General features: G+C 57.6%; 3 protein-coding genes across 3 annotated transcripts; all 3 read right to left on the bottom strand.

Moving 5' to 3' along the window:
* Positions 1 to 1,203: 1,203 nt before the first annotated feature.
* Positions 1,204 to 5,558, bottom strand: LOC141967871 (glutamine-rich protein 2-like). Its single transcript, XM_074922072.1, has 7 exons — positions 5,234 to 5,558; positions 4,958 to 5,079; positions 4,002 to 4,067; positions 3,674 to 3,775; positions 2,936 to 3,089; positions 2,407 to 2,740; positions 1,204 to 2,073 (listed from the first exon to the last, which is right to left on the bottom strand). The coding sequence occupies exons 1-7, from the start codon at positions 5,339 to 5,341 to the stop codon at positions 1,874 to 1,876; spliced, it is 1,086 nt and encodes a 361-aa protein (XP_074778173.1). The 5' UTR covers positions 5,342 to 5,558; the 3' UTR covers positions 1,204 to 1,873.
* Positions 5,530 to 7,477, bottom strand: LOC141968045 (glutamine-rich protein 2-like). The gene is made up of 7 exons (XM_074922378.1): positions 7,231 to 7,477; positions 7,012 to 7,103; positions 6,781 to 6,895; positions 6,409 to 6,612; positions 6,013 to 6,138; positions 5,712 to 5,786; positions 5,530 to 5,538 (listed from the first exon to the last, which is right to left on the bottom strand). The coding sequence occupies exons 1-7, from the start codon at positions 7,420 to 7,422 to the stop codon at positions 5,530 to 5,532; spliced, it is 813 nt and encodes a 270-aa protein (XP_074778479.1). The 5' UTR covers positions 7,423 to 7,477.
* Positions 7,478 to 9,683: 2,206 nt separating this feature from the next.
* LOC141968044 (uncharacterized) lies at positions 9,684 to 13,642 on the bottom strand. The gene is made up of 4 exons (XM_074922377.1): positions 13,596 to 13,642; positions 11,300 to 11,663; positions 10,279 to 10,383; positions 9,684 to 9,908 (listed from the first exon to the last, which is right to left on the bottom strand). Exons 2-4 carry the CDS (start codon positions 11,627 to 11,629, stop codon positions 9,684 to 9,686), a joined length of 660 nt encoding a protein of 219 aa, XP_074778478.1. The 5' UTR covers positions 11,630 to 11,663; positions 13,596 to 13,642.
* Positions 13,643 to 19,945: the final 6,303 nt, after the last annotated feature.

The following is a 19,945-nucleotide window of genomic DNA, read 5'->3' as shown; positions in this document are numbered from 1 at the left end:
CAAGCGACTGGGGTAAAAAACCCCAAAAACCAGAAGGGGAATGCAGCAGCTCCGGAGATGGCAGCAAGGGCTGGGGGGGGGCTCAAGGCACAGCAGCAAATCATCCCCCAGGGAAAGGGGAGACCCCCAACACGGCCCAACCTCAGAAGAAAAAAGGAAAAAAAATGCCCCAGCTGGGGCTACTCTCCTGCTCCAGCAGCGCAGGCAGCACCCAAAAAGGGACATGGGGCTGGGTGCTCATGTGGGGGGGTGGGGGGTGTTTATAGGGCACAGCGGGGTCCCAGCAGCAGCGAATGGGACAGTGGGTGGGAGAGGGGCTGAGCTGGGGGACACACAGACACACACACGTGCACGCAGCAAAGGGCTCAGCCCCAGCTGGGCCAAATCCTGCAAATGCGTTTTTAAGCCCATCAGTGCCTGACCCCCCCTCCTGGGGTGCGGGATGGTCCTTTGCTGGCTCTACTCCAGTGCCCACCAGTTTGCTCTGAGTGCTCCCAGTTATCCCACTGGAGGTGGCACTGAGGGAATCCCAGATCCTGATGGAACCACCTGGGCACCCAAAGCAGGTATTCAGCACCTAGTTTTCCCCTGAAAAACCAAACCCACCAGGGGAAACATCCCCGGCCGGGGGGGGGGGGCTCAGGTGCCTGGAGACTGCAGTGGGGTGGGCAGGGATGGGGTCTGCCATTGTTGGGGGGAGGTTTGGGTGCTTCCTCGCCCCAATTTAGGGAGACGTAGGGGAGCAGTTTTTCCACAGGGCAGCCCCCAGCACACACCATGGCGGGGTGAGGGGATGCTCCCCGGGTGCCTGGGTCCCCCCAGGCTGCCTCTGGGGTTCCCCTCAGGGTTTCCCACCCTCCCACTCACCTGAGAGGTGCCACCCGCTTGGTGTCTGTCCCCCCCCCTCCATGTCACTGCGTGTGTGCATGGGGGAGTTGGGGCTGTCCCCGGCACTTGACACTTTGTGCTGGGACAGCCCCGGCTCCCCCATACACGCAGCCACATGTCCCCAGCTGTGACACCCCCAGGTCCCCCCACCATGTTGCTTCCAGGGACTGCAGTTTCCCTGCCCGGTACCTCTCCATTTGTGACATGACTTATGCCAGGTCTCAGCATGCCATGGGCCTTTCTCCCATCTGATGGTGAGGGGTGGCAGAAAGGGGCTGGGCAAAAGTAGCCCCCAGCAATGGGGGTGGCATGAGAGAAAGGAGGGGATGTGTGTCCCCAGGGCTGGGGGCACAGAGGGGTTATGGTGCTTCACTCCGGAGGTGGGAATCATCAGCTGCCCCGAGCCCGGCAGCAGTGGGGTCAGTGCCTTCCTCCTTCCATCAATGGCAGCATTGGAAGAGGGACAAGGGGGTGACAATCCACGAGCAGATAAGGAAACCTGCTCAGTGATGCTCATCGCGCAGGATAAGAATAGCAAACCAGCGGGCTTGGGGTGGGATTGGCTTTTGGCGTGAAGCCCTGTCCTGCTGCCACCCTTCCCACCGCGGTCCCCATCTCCCACTGTGGTCACCGTATCCAACCACAGTCCCCATCTCCCACCACCTTCAGCAGCAACGGAGCGTAATCCTCCTCCTGCTTTAGTGTGGGCTCCCCCAGACCCTTTTGGGGGCCACGAGCTCCCTGCCAGGGGCTATCAGGGCCAGAAAGGGGTTCATGGAGGCCAGGGGGTGTCAGGGGGAGTGTGGCAGCACGGGGCTGGCACAGACGCCGGGATGGGGGCTGGACAGGGGCTGGTTTCGGCTCCTCTGGCCTCCTGTGGCTGCAGGACAAGGGATGCTGCGACCCCTCCTTATGCATGAAGGGAAGATCCCGGCCCAGGGCCACCCCACTCAGGCCACACAGGTGCTTGGCTGCCCATCGCCCTTTATTGCTGCTGGCCAGAGATGCCTGCTCTCCTGCTTGGTGGCGGAGGTGGTGGGGGTTCGGTCGGGGACCCCCAGTCCTGCCTGGCTTCCGAGGTGCTGGATCTGTCCCACAAGGGCCGGAGGGGCGGGAGGAGCCCCCGTGCCTGGGAGAGGTGGCCGTGGGAGGAGGCTGTCCTGGTCTCTGGCGAGGCGGGGGTGCCTGGGGGCGAGGGGTAGGGGTTAGCCCCCCTGCAGCCCCTGGGGCAGGCACCACCCATGCGCACCTGCCCGGCCAGAGACACCCAGAAACAGGGTCCTGGTCCCCACCCTGAAGCAAACAGGCTGTTGTCCCAGAGCGGCCAGGACCACCCTGCCACATCCCCCCACCTTGCTCTGGCTCCAACATGGGGATCTGGTGACCCGTCTCCCAGTCCTCCCCCTCCAGCCTCCTTCCACCCCACCCCAAACCCCCATCCCACCCTGCTTTCCCCCACCCACTGGGACACAGCAGGGTGTCCTCTCCCCCCACCCCGGTGCCCTGGCAGGGCTGTACCTGGCTGGCTGAGCGAGGACACAGCACTCTGGGGCCGGGAGAGCAGGCGGCCGGTGTCCCTGGCGTCCCGCTGCCTCGGGGACAGGTTGGGCTTGGCCCTGGGGAAGTTCGGCAGGAGGGAGCAGAGGGAGCTGGGCTGGGGGGAGCCAGGGGGAACATGTGGGGGGGGAAAACTGGGCACCCTGCCCACTCCACTGCCCCCTTCACCCCCGCTGGATCCTCTCCCTGAGGGTGGCCCAGCCGTACCCTCCTTGCCCACGAGCACAGACAGCTGCCTGCCCCGCCGGCCCCTGTAGACGTGGCCATCCTGGCCCAACAGCTCCATCTCGTCGTGCTGGGAAGGAGAGAGGGGGCTGGCTGAAACACAGCGCCCAAATCAGCATCCCCAGGCAAACCCCCCCCCAGCTCTCCCTGAGGAAAATGAATCACAGATCATTCCCTGGCCCCCCCCCCCCCCCCCACCCGGATGCTCAGCATCACCCTCCCAGCCGCGCTCGCCCCGCCGTATCCCTACCTTCGTCATCCCTACCTTGGTGGGGAGCAGGGTTTGGGGCTGGAGCGGCCGCAGGGCGCCGGGCGGGAGGGGCGGGGGGCACGGGCAGCGCTGCAGCGGGTGGGTGAGGGTGTGCCGGCCCCCGCAGCGCCGTGGCACGCTGGGGTACCCACACTCAGCCGCCAGCTCCCTGTGGGACAGAGCACAGGGATGCTGAGTGCCCAGCACTGTGGCACCCCGTGCGTCACCCTACTACGCCGGGGAGGGGGCCGCGGGTGCTCCCCAGTGGGGTATGTCCCTCCCGGGTCCCCTCCGACTGCTGAAGGAGGCCCACACCCATCCAGCCGTGCTGGATCTGCTCTTTCCCCATGGCCCTGGTAAGCTGGTCATGGCCATGGCAGGTCCCTGCACCCTACGCAAGGGACATCAGGAGGCAGGAGCTGGGCTGTCCCAGCTGCAGTGCTTAATTTCGGCGACTTGTTTCACAGGAGGCAGCTGACTCCGCCCGCAAGCCTGAAGTCAGGCTGAGACCAGACACAACTCATCACATGTGGCTTCAGCACCACTGAGACACAGACCTGGGCTAGACAGGGCAGCGCCGGAAGGGCTGTAAAACCCCACAGACCTGGGACAAGCACAGCTGACCCCTCTGCAGCACTCCCCTGCCCTGCCCAGGCCCCCCCTGCATCCCTTCACACCCACCCTGGGAAGAGCTCTCCCTCGCCAGGGCAGGGCCAACCTGCACCCCAGGGGCCGGGTGCCCACGTCCCCTACCTGTGGCTGTGCTGTGGTGTTTGCTCCACCTCAGGGACAGCATGGGAGCGCCCGGCAAAGTTGGGGGGCAGCGGTGGCATGTATGGGTTGGCCACGATGTGCCTGGGGAGGGCAGGAGATGTGCGTGAGTGACAGGGGACACACAACCCAGCCCAGCTCGGGGCAGTGCCCCAAAACCCACAGGCTTGTACCCCATTCCCATCCCGCTGCCCTCAGGGAGGGGCTCAGGAGGGCTGCACCCCCCAGGCAGACACCCTAACCCCCGTGCCGGGCACAGCGGGGCACCACCAGCACCCATCTCTCCTCCAAATCGCCGGGCGCTACTCACGGGGCAGGCACCAGCACGCTGAGGGGCCGGTCGCAGGACAAGCAGTGGAAATGGGCCAGCACCTGCCTGGGGGGGGAAGAAAAGGGCTGGGTGAGTTCCTGGGGGGGGATTCAGCCCTGCCTGCACACAGGCAGGCAGCTGGCAGGCAGCAGCAAGGTGCTGGGCACTTTATGGTAATGAGTTATGGTATTTGAGGGTGGAACCGCAGGGGTTTGAGCCTGGTTTACTCACCCCCCCCCACCCCCAACAAGGTCACAACCCACCGGCTGGCTACAAAATCAAGGGGGTACAATGTGGGACAGCGGTTGGTTGTGGGCTCCTGCTTGGGAAAAATCTCCACCTCATCTTAGGCACTGGAGAATCCACTGAGGGGAGCACCCAAAAACCACCATTATGGGAACTACTCCCACGGGCACCCACATGGGAACTGGGGGTGTCGGCAAGGACAAAACGGCGGTGTTGCTGTACCTCTTGCTGGGGTGCAAATGCCGGGCCTGGGGGATGCAGGATTACCACGTTTTTCGGGATGAGTTTTGTCACAGCTGCCCCGCGGACAGGGACACGCTCGCCTTGGCCCTGCGGCCGCCTCCGAAACCTGGCAGCTGCCTGTGGCTGCCCAGGGCGAGCAGGGATGGGAGGTGAAGGGCACAGGCGCCCATAGCTGCCATCCCAACCAGCCCTCACACTGGTTTCATCACTTTGTCGGTGCTAATAACCCCCCTGCACCTTGCCAGGGGGGCAGGTCAAAACGCAGCTCTGTGATGCCGCGTGTCACACCCCTGCCCAGGGGGACGAGTCGCCGTCCCTCACCCTTGCTCCAGAAAACCTTTGCACCCACATCCCAGTTGTGGTTCGGGAGGGCTCCATCCTGCAGGTCCCCCTCCTCGTGCCTTCTTTAACTTCAGGAACCTACTACTGGTGGGAGGAGAAGCCACCGCCACCCCCATCACACTCACTTCTTCGTCCCAGCTGCATCGTCAGCCTCCGTCAGCGGCGCCTTCTCCTCGAGCTGCTCCAGGATGCTCCTGCAGTGCTCCTCCAGCTGCTGCCGGAAAGGGCCCAGCTCCAGGCGGTCCAGCTACGGACAGACACACACCCTCAGCCACTGCCCCGGGTGGGACATCGTGTTCCCCATGAAAAGCCAGGAGGGGGGATCCTCAGAGAGATGCTGCCTCAGGCTGCCAAGCCCCGAAGGCGCCAGTTTGGCGCAGCAGGGACGTGCCACCCCTCACCTTGGAGTCCATCTCTTCACTGAGCTGCTGCTGGACCTGGTGCCAGCCCTGCTCCTGCCCCGTCACCCGGCTCAGCATCTCCTGGATCATCTCACGCTGCCGCTCCATGCTTGCCTCAAACTGGGCGCGACTCACTTTGCCGGCCAGGGCGGTTTTGACTGCCTTCTAGCAGCAGGGAAAGGCAGGAGAAAGGTGAGGAAAGGATGGAGGTATGATGGGCAGGGCCAGCTCGTGGCGGGAGGAGAGGGAGAAGTGGCTACATGGCCCCACTCGCCCCATCACACCCGTGGGGTTGGTCACAGTAGCTGAAGGGACCCGGGAGGAGACAGAGGGACCTGGGGAAGGAGCCACAGCCAGTCTGGAAATCCTCCCTCCCTCCCCCAGGCCAGTTCTGCCACCGAGCCCCCAAGAGACAAGGGGTGTTTGCCACCCTGCCCAGCACCCCCTTGGCTGGTGCCAGGACCCCCCACGGCCATACCACGTCAGTTCCCAGCACAAGGTCTTCCTTGTCGGCTTTCTCCTTCTCCAGCCTCTCCAGGGACCGGAACAGAGCCTTCCAACACAGAAAAGCATCCCGTGACACCACGGCAGGGTTGGAGCTGCTTCCTGGCCAGCCGAGCAACCCCCACTCCCCCCACCTCACCCAAACTTCCAGGAAAGGTACACTGAACTTCCACAGGGCTGCAAGGTTTGGGGGGGTGCAGACAAATCCCTTGTGGTTCCCAGCCTGGGGTCTGCCTGGAGGATGCTCTGACCCCGGGGGGGTTTCTGTCACCTACCTCGATATCTTTCTGCTTCTGGTGCCGGTCATTCAGGAGGCTCTCGGTGACAGAGCTGAGCTTCTCGTAGTCTCCTTGCACCTGCGTGATGGTGGCCTGGATGCGCTTCAGCAGCTCCTCGTCCTGCTTCAGGGAGGAAGATGACAAGGTGGTGCCGTGCAAGGGGGGGCTGGCTGCCCCCGTGGGGACAGACCCAGGTTACTCGCCCGGTGACCATGGGCTCAGTGCCAGCAGGACATTTGCATCAAGGCTTTAATTTCCTTCCACGCTGCTCACTTGTATGAACCAATCTGGGGGGCAGCGAGGGGCTCCCCCACATTACAGTAAGTGAGGCACAACCAGCTGTGGGGGTGCTGGCAACCCCCTCCCAAGCCCCCCATGCCGGTATCTCCCTACCTGGCTCCTCCCTGGCAGCTGCCTCACCACCTTGCCCACCGCCTGCCGCGACATGAAGTCGTCCACCAGGTCCTGGAGCTTCTCGTAGCGCTGGAGGAGCTGCCCCACCTGCTTGCTGAGGTCTGTGCTGCAGACGGGGCACGCTGCCTGCACCTCTGCCTGCTCCTGCCCCGTGCTTGACACGGTCGCCCTCAGCTCACCCAGCTGCAGGAAGGGGAGAAGGAATCAGCTCTGAGATGAGGTGGATGCAGTCAACAAGTCTGGGTGCCGTGGAGGCTTGATGGCCCCAGCCAGCCAGGGGATGTGGCTGGGAACCCCTCCAGAACCACCCCACCGAGCTGCAGCGGTGGGAGCGCTGCCCCCAGACCTCACCTGCTCCTGCGGCTTGTCAGCTGTCTTGGCCACCAACTGCTCCAGCGTGGCCTTGGTCATCTGCTGCTGTTCTTCCAGCTCCTTCAGCTTATACTTTATCTCCTGCAGTGTGGACCTGGTCAGTGAGACAGAGGCACAGGCAGGCTTAGCCTCCACAGGGACACTCAGGGGGTGTCCCTTGTCCCCCCAAGCTCCTCCTGCAGGGTAGGAAACCCTGTCCCATCCTTTTACCCCAGTTGCAGGGTGATCTGGTTGCTGACGTCCCCTTTCCAGGTGGCTCCAGCTACCTCCAGCTTTCCAAGGGCATCTTCCAGCTGCCTGATCTGGGAAAGGCAGTGGTGGATGAGTCAGGGCACAGCTCCTTGTGTTGTCCCAGCCCAGGGGCCCTTCAGCTGCCTCCTCCCTGCCCAACTCCCCCGCTGGCAACCCCGCAGCCCCCCAGGGACTCACCTTCCCTTTCTCGCCCTGCAGGTCGCTGGTCAGGCCCTGAAGCGAGGACACCCGGCCCTGGAGGTCGGCCAGGATGCTGGCGATGCTCTCCTTGTCTAGATGTGGTCCAAGGGGACACGCTGTCAGTGAGGGGGTCTCACCTTTGAGGCCAGGCTCTGAGTACAACGAGCCTCCAGCCCAGGGTGTCCCCATGCCTACCCCCCGCCCCGGCCGTCCCCCCACGGGGTCCCCCCTCCCCCTGAGAAGAGTAGGCGCAGCTTCTCAAGCTCAGCGTGGTCTGACTTGGTGGCTTCCAGCTGGGCCACCTGCTGCTTCAGGGTGGCACAGAGGTGGCTGAGCTGCCCGATCTGGCGGAGAGCCTCCACCGTCTCTGCGTAGCGGTCGGGGACACTGCTGGAGCCCGAGGACCCGCAGGGCACGGGAGGCTCTTGTGAAGGGGACGTGGCCCTGGGATCAGCGTCAAGGGGGATCTCTAGCCCCTGGGATGTGGGCAAGGTCCCCACCGCCGGGTGGCCTGTCCAGGCAAGCTGTGTGGTGGATAAAGCCTTGCCTTCCTCCTTGGGACTTGTATCATCCATCTGTGTCCCCAGAGCATCAAGGATCGCTTCACCAGGGATTTTCTCAGCACCAGAAAGGCTGGAGTCCATGCAGAAGGGGCTTGGCTGAACCCCTGCTCCTCCTCCTTGGGTCCCTGGAGGTGTTGGCTGCACCCCTGGGATGGTGGTTTGGGTGCTGGGGGCCCCTCTCTGCACCCCTGCGGTGGTGGTTTGGGTGCTCGGGATCTCTGGCTGCACCCCTGGCGCGGTGGTTTGGGTGCTGGGGGCCCCTGGCTGCACCCCTGGCGCGGTGGTTTGGGTGCTGGGGGCCCCTGGCTGCACCCCTGGCGCGGTGGTTTGGGTGCTGGGGGCCCCTGGCTGCACCCCTGGCGCGGTGGTTTGGGTGCTGGGGGCCCCTGGCTGCACCCCTGGCGCGGTGGTTTGGGTGCTGGGGGCCCCTGGCTGCACCCCTGGCGCGGTGGTTTGGGTGCTGGGGGCCCCTGGCTGCACCCCTGGGGGCGTGGTTTGGGTGCTGGGGGCCCCTGGCTGCACCCCTGGGGGGGTGGTTTGGGTGCTGGGGGCCCCTGCCTGCACCCCTGGAGTGGAGATCTGGGTGTCAGGGGCCCCTGACTCTGTCCCCAGTTTGGTCGTCTTGATGCCAGGGGATTCTGTCTGTGTCCCCACGGTGGTGGCACGGGCATCAGAAGTCTTTTTGTCGTCTGAGGAAGTGCCTGCCCCCTTCTCAGTGGCCACTGGTGCTCTCTGTGTCCCCAGGGAGCCAGGCTGTGTCTCTGGAGTCCCCTTGCTTGTCCCTTTGCTGGTCCTGGGTACAGGCTGTGTCCCTGGTCCCTTCAGTCCCAGCACTGAGCTTGCCCCGTGCGGGGTGTCCATGTCTGCAGTGGGAGGCTCGGCGGGGACAGCCTGACCTGCACTGCCATCCTGGGAAGAGGAGGCAAAGGGGAGCAGGTTTATGGGCAGAAGTGCAGCAGCAAGGCCCACCCGCCCTGTCCCCAAACCCCCCAGCTCATGGAGCCAAACTCAAGTACCCCAAAGGCAGAGACTGCCCAGCCCACAGAGACCCCAGAGCACCCACAGCCACCCGGCCCCTCCCCAGCCTCCTTATAGTCCTTTGGCCACATCTGTGCCTGCAGAGTCATTTTAGCAGCCGATCCAGAGGATCCGCAAAGCCCCTGCTGATGCCACCTGACACAACAGCAAGGCATTTTCCTCTCCAGCCATGGGATTCTGTACTCCAGAGCTGCTAGACTAGACCCACTTCCCAGTCTAATGGGCTGCATCTTCCTTTCAGGAGCAGCAGCCCCAGGTAGGATTTGGAAACCATCTCATGGTGGGGTTCACCCCAGAATGTCCCTCCGCTGTCCCCAGCTCCCACCCACCAGCTCCAGAGAGACTATGAGGGCAGGGAGCCATGGTCCTGCCCAACGTTGAGCAAGGACAGGGGGCTGTGCGGCCACTCCAGGGTTTTGGGTACTTGCTTGCCCCACAGAGGGGCTGTCGGGGGCTGTCAGTGGCATAGACGATGAGGAGGTCTCTGTTGGGGCAGCCGAAGAGCTGCCCTGGCTCTGCCAGTGCCAGGTCCTGCCTCCCGGCGGGATGCACAAGGAAGACAAGTGCTGAGTAAACCTCCGCTGAGGGCCCGGGGTGCGCAGCAGCTGGAGGCGCTGGGGGCTGCGGTCCTGCTCAGTCCTGCTCCCACAGCTGGGATGCCCCAGCACTCACCACCGACAGACCTCGACCTTCTCCTTCTCCTCCTCCTTCTCCTACTCCTCCTGCTTTGCTGCCCACCAGGCAATCCTCCAGCACCTCCCAGCGCACCATGTTGCTCACCTCCTCCGGGGCCGGGTAGAGGCTCAGCCTTTCCTTCAGATTTTGCTGGGGAAAAAAGGGATCGGAGGGTCAACCCTGGCCACGTAGCCAGGTGGGGTGGGACCCACAGGAGCACTGACCCCCCCCGGGCCCATGACTTGACACGGAGGGACTGCGTGCACTGGTGCCTCGGGGATGCAGCTGCCTCCATCCTGGAGCAGGATCCGGGTGTGCGTGGGGCCGTACCACGTCACTGTCCAACGCTGTCTGGTCACGGAGGGCCGGCAGCTGGCCGGCAGCATCCTGGAGATTCCCCTGGAGTGGGACAAGGAGAGGGATGGCAGCCCGGACACAGGAGCGGGATTTAAAAGGAGCATCCAGGAATCAACTTGGGCACAGGACAGAGGGATGCCAGGCAGGGCTGTGGCTGTGTTGCATCAGTAGATCTTTATCTCCACTCCTTCTCAGCACCCATGTTTCTTTTTTTACAGCTGTTCAAAAATGTCTTAGCTTCTCTTTGGTTGGTGCATGCAGTCACCTCTTCAGCCTTGGGACACCCTTCTTGCTCTTCCCTCCTGGCACCCTTGACACCCAAGGGCCGCGGGGCAGGGGCAGCAGGGTGACACAGGGGCAGGGAGGGGGGTGAGGGCCCAGCTGCCTCCCGGGGACAGTGGCAGCAGCTCACCATGCCAAGCGTCTCCTGGATCGTCCGGATGTCCTCTTCCGTGCGGGACTGCGCCGCCTTCATCCTGCCGATCTCCTCGAGGAGATCCTGGGAAAGAGCTACGGCCTGAGAGAGGGGGGTGGCAGGGGTGAGTCCTGGGGGCACTGCGGGCAGCACTTACCATTCATCACGCCTTCAGCAGCTCCCCAGAGACCCCCCCACCCCTGCCCAAGGGGCGTCCACTGTACAGCCCGATTCAGCAGGGACAGATCCATCCCCGCCTGTCCACGTCGGCCGATTCAAAGGGCAAAGAGCTGCTGCCACCCTGTCAACCGCAGCCTGGCCTGGGAGGGCACCGGCAATCGCCGCTAACAAAGCGAGGAGTGATCAAGCAGGGGCCTGCCCCGGGGAGGGTGAGCTCACCCGGCCGGGAAACTCTCCCTGCTGCCTTCTTCCTACGTGTCCCAGCCTCAGCAGGATCCAGCCCTGCAGTGTTGAAGGTGGCCATTTCCTTGAACCTGAGCTTATTTCTTCCCACTGGGGATGTGCGCGGCTGCAAGTGGCTCAGCACTGTGCAGGATGAGGCCCCTCTCCATCCCCACCAGTGCTGGGTTTAGTGCTTGGGCGAGCCAAGGGGATTTAGGGTGGGAGATGAGGCCCAGGAGATGCTGATGGAGCCTCTCAGCTGCCTGAGGAGCAGAGGCGGTACCCAGCTGTGGGTCAGGAGTAGGGAAGGAAGGGATGGATAGTGGTGGGGCAGGACCTCCACAGGTGCTGAGCTTCTGACTGGTGGAGCTGAGGGCACCGGGTGCTGTATTGGACCAACAACTTGATGGAAACTTGGGGAGAACCCAGAGCAACTGGAGCAGCATTTCAGCCCCAGCACTTTCTCCCCAAAACTCCATCCCTTTCCCACAGTGAAGCTCCACACACCACCTCGAGCTTAGGCTTAAACCAGACCTAAGGGCAGACAATGGTGGTGCAGACCCCAGAGGAGGGGGTGTCTCACGGGGGCACCCAGGGAACTGGGAGTAGCCTCTACCTTGGAGATGCTGCTCTTGTTCTCTTCAATCTTTGTTTTCATCTGTCCCATGTCGGCAGCCGTGGAGGCATCACATGGGGTGCTCACGGTCCCCTGCAGCGGGTCCCTCGAGGGGGTCAGCAGCTCTGTGCCTGGGCCTCTGCCCTGTGCCCCTTCTGCTCTGAGGGGTGCCTCGGGGGGCTGATCGCACCCCAGGGCAGGCAGGTCCTCCAGGCCCAGGTGCCCCAGCACAGCCTGCAGCAGGCTGTACAGCGCCGTGAAGTTGACGGCCCCGACCTCGGGCGTCCCGATGGCGACGTCCAGCAGCTGGGACAGGCTGAGCGGGGCCATGGCTGCTGCCCTGCCCAAAAACACGAAGCCTCACCTAGGGGGGACACACAGCACTCCTTTTGCCTGGAGGGGACCTGGGCAGGTGGGAGGGATGGGCAGCCGGCAGCCGCCCGCCTCCTCCTCACCACAGAAAGTGGCCGAAGCAGCGGGTGACCCGGTGACCCCCCGAGGGCAGGGCTGTCTGGGGGAGAGGGGGGGTGTCTCCTTCCTCGGCCACCCCCAGCCCCATACCCGGCTCTGCCTCACCCCCAGCGCCCCGAACCGCCCGGGCCCCCCGCCCCGCCAACCTCTGCCCCCCGCCAACCTCTGCGCTCTGCCGCCAAGCTGCGCTCCCCTAGCCCCTACCCTCACCCTGAGCCCGCCCCTCCCCTCTTCTTATTGGCCAGCAGCCGCCGCTGCCCACCGCCCATTGGCCGAGCCCGCTGCCCACGTGCCCGTGTTTCCATGGCAGGACACAGCAGCGCCTCCCGTTGCTAGGCGACGCGGCGGCCCCGGCGGCGGGCAGGGCCCAGGCTCCCCGCTGCCTTCTCCGCGGCAATAACCCAAAATGCAAACGATGACGGCTGATTTTGACGCAGCTCCCTGCAGCCCGTGGCTGCGCCATGCACAGAGACCGTCCTGCCCGTCCGGCACCCTGCTCCCCCCGGAAAATCTCCCAGACAAGCCCAGTCCCGGCAAGGAAGCACCTCCGTTTATTTATTGGTTATCAAAAGCATGACAGATTTCACCCTCTCCCTCAGACGCGGGAATGGTGGAAGGCTGCTGCTGATTGCATCGACACCGCCCCTTGCAGCAAAGTAAAGGGCCGTGTAAGCGGGAAAAAAGAAACGCAGCTAAACAGAGGCACCCAGACAGCCCCAGCAAGTGTTCAAACACTGGGAAAAATCTTCGAGCCTGAGGGATCCATCGAAGGACTTACAAAAATAATCAACAAGAATTTCTTTTCCCTTAGAAACCTCCGGCTCAGACCATCACAGGGTCAGAGCACCCCCTTGGCTGAGGCACTCAAAGACCATTTCCAAGAAAGGATGAGGGTGGGCAGGCAGGAAGCGGAACAGACACCTCGTGTTTTTAAATGACACCCGATACCTGTTTTCAGACATTAAAATCAAAGCATCTAGATCTGCTCTGTATTCTTCTTTTTTCAGACTGGGAGGACTAAATTCCAAGAGGGAGTAGAAAGATTAACAGATGGGAACAAGATGCACAGAGGCAAGAAGCAAACCCTCCTCTGAGTGCCCCTCTTACCTCCAAGTCAGCGTCAGACCTGCAGGCTCAGGAGTGCGAAAGCTACACCCAGGGGCTGCTCAAGCTGTCTAGACAGCACTCGGGACTGGCAGGAAAAGATGTAAGACCCCCTAAAAGAGCACAGGCTCCATCAGCACAGCGGCGCAGCAACAGCAAGGGGAGGATCTTGGGGCTGGAGAGAAAATGCTGGTTTGATGCTGATGGGACAGCAACCTAGGTCTGGGCTGGTCAGGTCGGGCAGATGCTGTGTCCCCAACCCATATCCCGCTGCCACCCTTATGGGCCCAGGGAATACAGGGTACCAGTTTTCCTAAAGCAGTTAAGGATTTTGAGATGTGAACATCTCCTGGCTTCAGTTTAGCCAACTGCTTTTTTGGCTTCTAGTCAGGGTAAGGTTTGAAGCAAAGCCTGAGAATAATTCAGGTTGTGGTCCCATGTAGGGGGAGGCGCTCGGAAGATCTCGCAATGTACGGGAAAAACAGAGGCACATGAAAAGATCTCGTGATGCATGGAAAGAACAGGGAACTTAAGATCTCGCGATGTACAGAAAGGGGTATATAAAGCAATTGCGCAGTTAATAAATCGAACAGATAGCATCCACCATAGTGGCGTTTGTGCTCTCTTTTCCCGCGGTGGTTAACCTCCTGCAAGGGTTTGCTGTGATCTGAGCGCCGCACCCCTGTGGCTAAGCAGATGGAAAAACCAGCTAATACCTTACCACAACAAGTGGCGACCCCGGTGTACGGACGGTGGCTGTCGGCGGTACACGGCAGGAGGCAAAGGAGCTTCACGCAGGACGGGAGACTCCAAGGCGTGCCATGCAGGCCACAATAAAGGTAATAAAAATATGGACCAGAAAATAAAAGACTTCTGTGGAGTCGAGCGCTTTAATGAGATGCTACAAAGATTATTAAAGCTCGGTATTCTGCCTGAGCCGATGGATTGTATGAAGCTTGAGCTGTGGCCCCTGATTAGAGGTGATTTAAAAGAGCAAGCAAGAAAGAGAAATCCGCAGCACTTGATGACTTGGGATAAAGTAAATGCATTGATGAAAATTGCCCAAGCCGAACAGCACGCATCTAAGGATGCACGTAGAGGGTTGCAAGGTTTCTCAGAGAAAATGACTCAGACAAAGAACCTTGCAGATATTTCCTCTAAGGAGGAAGCTATCAAGCTAGGGGCGGCGTGGCCTACAGAAGGCAAACCCCCTGAAGAGAACAAAGGGAGCGGAAGTGGCACTAAGCCCTTCCAGTTCGCCCGCACACCCCCCCCCCCCTCCCCGTATGCCCTCGGGGAACATCACAAAAAACAGAAGCCGCAATACAACTGGCTGACTTAGAGGATGAGGAGTGGAGAAAACAAATGCAAGAATGTAAACAAGAAATGCAGGCACTTCAAAAACAGCAGGAGAGCAAAAAAGGGGCGGCTCCGGCCGGATCCCCTGCTCGATTGGCTTGCGGGGGCACCCCCTCCTCCGGAGGAAGTGAAACCTTGGATTGTAGCGGAGCCTCCTGACCCCTCCGATATAAAACAATCAGGCAGTCAGTTTGCTCATTGCCGAGATCAAAAAACTCAGGCGGAGTCAGATGACGAATCAGCCGACAGCGGTCCGACATCCAATGACAGGGGAAAGGGAGGGGCGCTGCCGGAAGGGGAGGAGGAGAACCCGGGGGAGGAAGTGACGAAATGGCTAGCGGCACTGACGGCAGCGGTGCGCACACCGGCAGCCTCCACCCAAGAAAACAGACGTCTGATCCTGGGCGGGGCTGCTTCCTCTTGTTTACAAAAACCCCCTACTGATCGGCAGCTCGTAGCGAAAGACTGTGTAATGTCAGGAGTGAAGCTTCAACCTACAACCGTAGATGCTTACCCAGTTAGGTTACTCCCAGGAGGACAGCAAGAATGGCATCCCCTTGGTGCCAAAACAGTACAAACATTGTTTAAAGCAGTGAACGAACATGGGCTGAGACATCCGGGAACGGCCTTATTATCAGATACTATCTTAGCTCTACCACTAACCCCAGCTGATCTAGGACAGTTAGCAAAAGCAAGATTAAAACCAGCTATGTTTTTGTTTTGGAAGGAAGCATGGGGCAATCGTATTAATAACCGTGTACAAGCAGCCGTAGATCTACAACACCCCTCACGTGGAGACTGCTTTCGACCGCCTTACAGGACGGGGAGCATTTTCAACAACCCCTGCTCAATTACAGCTCAGACCCAGGGAATTTACCGCCACTACCGAAGCTCCTAAAAAAGCTTTCATGGATATAGCTAAGTTAGAAAAGGCAGAACCCCCGTGGACCTCTATTAGGCAAGAACAAAATGAACCGTTCTTGAAATGTGTTAATAAGCTCCACGCTGCGGTCACAGAATCAGACTTACCTGATGGTGCTAAGGAAGCTGTAATAATAGAATGTATGCGACAGCAATCTAATCTAATGATCAAGGATATTGTAAAGGATATTCCTTTGAATACACCTATAGCCACCCTCTTATGACAAGTGGTGCAAAAGGAGGCAATGATCCATGCCCCAGGTGACATCCATCTTGCAGAAAAACCTATATCATATAGGAAAAACAACCTCTCTGGTGTTCGTAGAAGATCTCATCGGATGAAGCGACAAGAACCACGTTCCTTGCTAACTGCACCTTGCTGGGTATGTGGCAAAACAGGTCATTGGGCACGTGATTGTTGGTATAAGTATCAGGGAAACGAAAGGGGAGGAGCCAGGAATGGGGGCCGGGCTCCTCCAATGCCCCGCAAGCAACCCCCAGAAATCAGAGACAACTTCTCCTATACTCCCCGAGTGACAGTCAAGTATGCCCACAATTTTCCACAAGATGTCCCTCAGGGACAGGAACCGTGGCTCTCGTTTTAGATTGTAGCGATAAGCCCACGGTCACCGTGTGGATGAGCCAGCTTCGCCCAGGAAGAACAGAAGAAATAGTGCTGCAGGCCATGACTGATTCAGGAGCTGATACAGCAGTAGTGGGCAAACAATGGTGGCCAGGACAGTGGCAGACTACATTTGGGGGATTTGTGGCAGGTGTCAGAGGAGAAAACCAGTGTACAAAGCAATCACCGACACAACATTTAAAATCCAAGAGCAGAAGAAAGGGGCCTTGATTGCAATACTCAAGCCTATAGTATTAGCAAATTTCCAGGGAGTTTTGTTGGGCCTTGACTGCATGCAACAAATGAAAACTGGCATTACAAATTTAGATTAGAGGCCACTGCCGAACACATACCAGCCCTAAAACTTACATGGTTAACTTCTTCACCGCTGTGGGTCGAGCAGTGGTCGCTTAATTCAGTAAAACTAAGTGCACTTCAACAATTAGTAGAAAGAGACGTACAGGTGGGTCATTTGGAACCCTCTACAAGCCCTTGGAATACTCCTGTGTTCGTTATCCAAAGAAAGATAAGACTAAGTGGCGCTTACTCCATGACCTCAGGGCTGTAAATCAACAGATGCAGGCAATGGGCGCCCTGCAACCTGGATTGCCCTGGGGTTCCGCCATACCAAAAGATTGGTCCATTGTGATTATTGATATTAAAGATTGTTTATTCAGCATCCCTTTACATCCCGCTGACAAACAAAGATTTGCCTTTACTGTGCCTTCTGTGAACCTTGCTCAACCAGCTCAGCGTTGGCAATGGACTGTACTACCTCAAGGTGTGAAAAACTCACCTGTCATTTGTTAGCTATATGTGGCCAAAGCCATTGCACCCTTGAGAGAAGGTAAGACTGACCATTATGTGATACACTATATGGATGACATTATTAGCAGCACCTACAGAGCAGCAAGTGGAACACCTGTTCCAGCGTGCCAAAGCCTTGTTGCAACAACATAATTTGAGTATTGCCGAGGCAAAGATCCAGCGAGGTACGCAATTACAATATCTGGGTATGACTTTAGCTGGGAACAATAGAAGTCCACAACCAATAGCTCTTGCTCCACACATTGCCACTCTACATGATGTTCAGAAATTAGTAGGAGCCTTACAGTGGCTCCACAGCTTTGTCTGTATTCCCTTGGGACTTATGCAACCCTTTTACGAATTGCTGAAAGGGGAACACTTGTGGGAACCAAAAAAACTCACAAAAGAATGCCAGGACAATGTAGCACTTACATTTTACAACAACAGAGACCTTTGCAGCGATGGGATTCAAAACCGCCAATCATAGCAGGGTGCTTTATTTCTGACCATGGCACAATAGGCATCCTGTTTCAAGGCACGGACGGCAAGCCTGCGCCTTTAGCCTGGGCTTACCAAAATACCAACAAGGCCGCCTTTGTTACCATAGTTGCTGTTATAGCAGACCTTATCGGACGCCTACGTAATATGACCCTTCAACACTTTGGGAAGGAACCTGACACAATACTCATCCCCTGGAAGCAACAAGTATGGGATGACATAGTTATGCGTTCAGAAGATTTACAGTGTGCCATCTTTGACTTTCTGAGCACCATAGTAACTGGAAAGGGTCTACAATGGGTTTCACACTTGAAAACACTTCACCTACAACTTACACTACCTCTAGTCATGCGCCCTCTTATTGGCACAACATACTTTACAGATGCCTCATCACAATCCCCAACAGCTGCAGTCGTATGGAAAGCTGAGGAATGCCGGCAAAAGAAGTTGTGGACTCAGATTGACAAATCAGTACAATGGTTGGAAGCCAAAGCGGTCCAGACGGCACTTCAGCAGGAAACAGAAAATCCAATTAATATTGTTACAGACTCTTTATATGTTTATAAACTTGTACACAAAATGACAACAGTAGGATTTGTACAGACAGAAGCATCAACTTTACTTTATGATGCTCTACAACAAGGCATAGGGCAGGTCTTTCTTACACATGTGAACAGTCATCAATCCCTACCTGGTCTAATTGCAGAAGGCAATCATCATGCTGACCAGGCAGCTCAGGGCGTATGGTCACTAGATGCTGCAAAGCATTTGCATGCCTTTCTACACCTCGGAGCAAAAGCCTGAGCGAAAACATGTCATATTTCTCTGTCACAAGCAAAAAACATAGTAGCACTTTGCCCCTACTGTCAAAAGGGCCCATTGTGGGAAGCAGGTGTCAATCCAAGGGTTCTCTCTTCCAATCAGATATGGCAAACTGACATAACAGAATGTGACCTATTAAAACCAAATAAATACCTCATAGTAACTATCGACACCTTTAGCTCTACAATATTAGCCACAATGGCTCGCAAACAAACAGCCAGACACATTACTGCTCATTGGGAGGGCGTCATTGCCTTATTAGGGAAGCCCCAAGAAATCAAAACAGATGACGGCCCTTGTTTCATTGCTAAACGTGCTAAAGAACGGTGTGCATTATGGGACATCAAGTTAGTACACGGCCTCCCTTACAACAGTCAAGGACAAGCAATAGTAGAACGTGCGCATCGCACCCTAAAAGCAAAACTACAACAGCTTGGGGAGGGGGAAGGTCATAAGGGGACAACACCCATAGACCGGCAGCAGACTCTTTTGTCCCGCGCCCTTTATGCTCTAAATCACTTTGTTAGAGGCGACGAGTCCACACCTCCCCTACGGAAACACTTTATGCCAACCAGGTGACAAGAAATTATCCTTTGGTTCAGATCAAGGAACCGGGAGCGATGACATGGGAATCGGGCTGGTCACTGAGAGTGTTCGGACGTGGGTATGCAGCAGTGGAAAAGGATGGTTTAATTAAATGGATACCTGCACGATGTATAAAACCTGAAATAACCACTTCTTCTTAAAAGTTTTGTAGATTTTCTGTGGCCTCTGGCTACTTAAATCCTTTGCGAGACGAATTCTCTCGCCCAGACCTAACATATGGGTAACTATAGCAAATGAGACGGGAAAAGAACTCTTTTATTTATCACAGGTCAACACCACTGCCCAAAATATTAATTTTGGTGGCAACACCACAAACATTTGGTAAGGTTAAATTAACGGATGGTGGAAAGGTGTGGTGCAAATAGAACTATTTTCTTTAATAACCCGGAGAAGAGGTTACGCTTGTGTGTTCACAGGTCACAGTCCCTGGTGATTACTGACAAGGTGTGTGCAACCCCACCTGAGGCGTGAGAGGCAGCCAGCACTCAGGATCCAGCTGTGGGTGCTGTGGATGCCCCTGTACCAACTGTTTGTAATCTCTTCGACTGATCTTTTTAAGCAGAATGTCTGGGTAAATTTTGCTACTGCGACAGAACGAACCACAATACAGTTGCCTTAATGAAATATTTAGATTTATTAGTCAATAGTGGAAGATGTAGTTTAGATGAAATGTAGTTATTAACAGGGATGAAATGCTGTAAGAATGCATGTATTCAACTTTCTTTGCTTAGGAATATTAAGAATTAAGAACTCAAGTGTTTAACCCTATTTAGAAACTCCCTTGGTTTTTCCCCTGGAGTTCTGGCCAGACTCTGGGTGGAACCCAACAGGAGGATGAAATCAGATGTTCCCGCTCAAAGAAAACTGCCAGCTGTTTTGGCCTGTTGATTTAGAGGCTGGACCTGCTTGCAGCGACGTTGGACGCCTCACCTATGGATGGACGCATCGCGTAGGATTTCCGGTTTGTGAGGAAGGGCACTCTGAACTCTCGCTGCATCCAGGGTTCCCTAGGAATTGCGGCTCTGAACATTAGTATTTTATTAATTAAGTGTGCTACTTCATATTTTCCTCACTGTTTCACATCCCTTAATTATAAGTAGTGAACTTAGCTTATCTTTTAGTTAGTAATCATAACTGCTGTATTGTTTTCGCCTTTTGTGGAATTATTCTAAGTGTGCTCTGTTTTTGAAGTTTGACTCACCCTTGATTGAGACAGCTCCCGGACGGGTCTTGCGGGCGCCGCTGCAGAACAAAGAAAGGGAAGATCCGGAAGGCATCGGTCTGATACAACTTCTGACGCATGGTCAATAAAGCATGGGGAGGGGAAAGTGTAGGGGGAGGCGCTCGGAAGATCTCGCAATGCACGGGAAAAACAGAGGCACATGAAAAGATCTCGTGATGCATGGAAAGAACAGGGAACTAAAGATCTCGCGATG

The sequence above is a fragment of the Athene noctua genome, chromosome 18 (assembly GCF_965140245.1).
Source record: "Athene noctua chromosome 18, bAthNoc1.hap1.1, whole genome shotgun sequence".
NCBI lineage: Eukaryota > Metazoa > Chordata > Aves > Strigiformes > Strigidae > Athene > Athene noctua.
Note: the sequence above shows the minus strand (reverse complement) of the source record. Positions and strands in the feature narration are given on the sequence as shown.

Bases quoted from the DNA above. Each gene is read 5' to 3' on its own strand.
- LOC141968045 (XM_074922378.1), bottom strand. From the start codon at position 7,422: ATGGGGACACCCTGGGCTGGAGGCTCGTTGTACTCAGAGCCTGGCCTC. The intron at 6,613-6,780 runs GTGAGGTCTGGG...CCCTTCCTGCAG, and splicing joins CTGACAAGCCGCAGGAGCAG to CTGGGTGAGCTGAGGGCGAC. The intron at 5,787-6,012 runs GTAGGTGACAGA...CTGTGTTGGAAG, and splicing joins AGAAGCAGAAAGATATCGAG to GCTCTGTTCCGGTCCCTGGA.
- LOC141968044 (XM_074922377.1), bottom strand. From the start codon at position 11,629: ATGGCCCCGCTCAGCCTGTCCCAGCTGCTGGACGTCGCCATCGGGACG. The intron at 10,384-11,299 runs GTAGAGGCTACT...CCCCTCTCTCAG, and splicing joins ACAAGAGCAGCATCTCCAAG to GCCGTAGCTCTTTCCCAGGA. The intron at 9,909-10,278 runs GTGAGCTGCTGC...GTCCCACTCCAG, and splicing joins TCCAGGAGACGCTTGGCATG to GGGAATCTCCAGGATGCTGC.
- LOC141967871 (XM_074922072.1), bottom strand. From the start codon at position 5,341: ATGGAGCGGCAGCGTGAGATGATCCAGGAGATGCTGAGCCGGGTGACG. The intron at 5,080-5,233 runs GTGAGGGGTGGC...GTCTGTCCGTAG, and splicing joins GTGAAGAGATGGACTCCAAG to CTGGACCGCCTGGAGCTGGG. The intron at 4,068-4,957 runs GTGAGTGTGATG...TTCCCCCCCCAG, and splicing joins GATGCAGCTGGGACGAAGAA to GCAGGTGCTGGCCCATTTCC.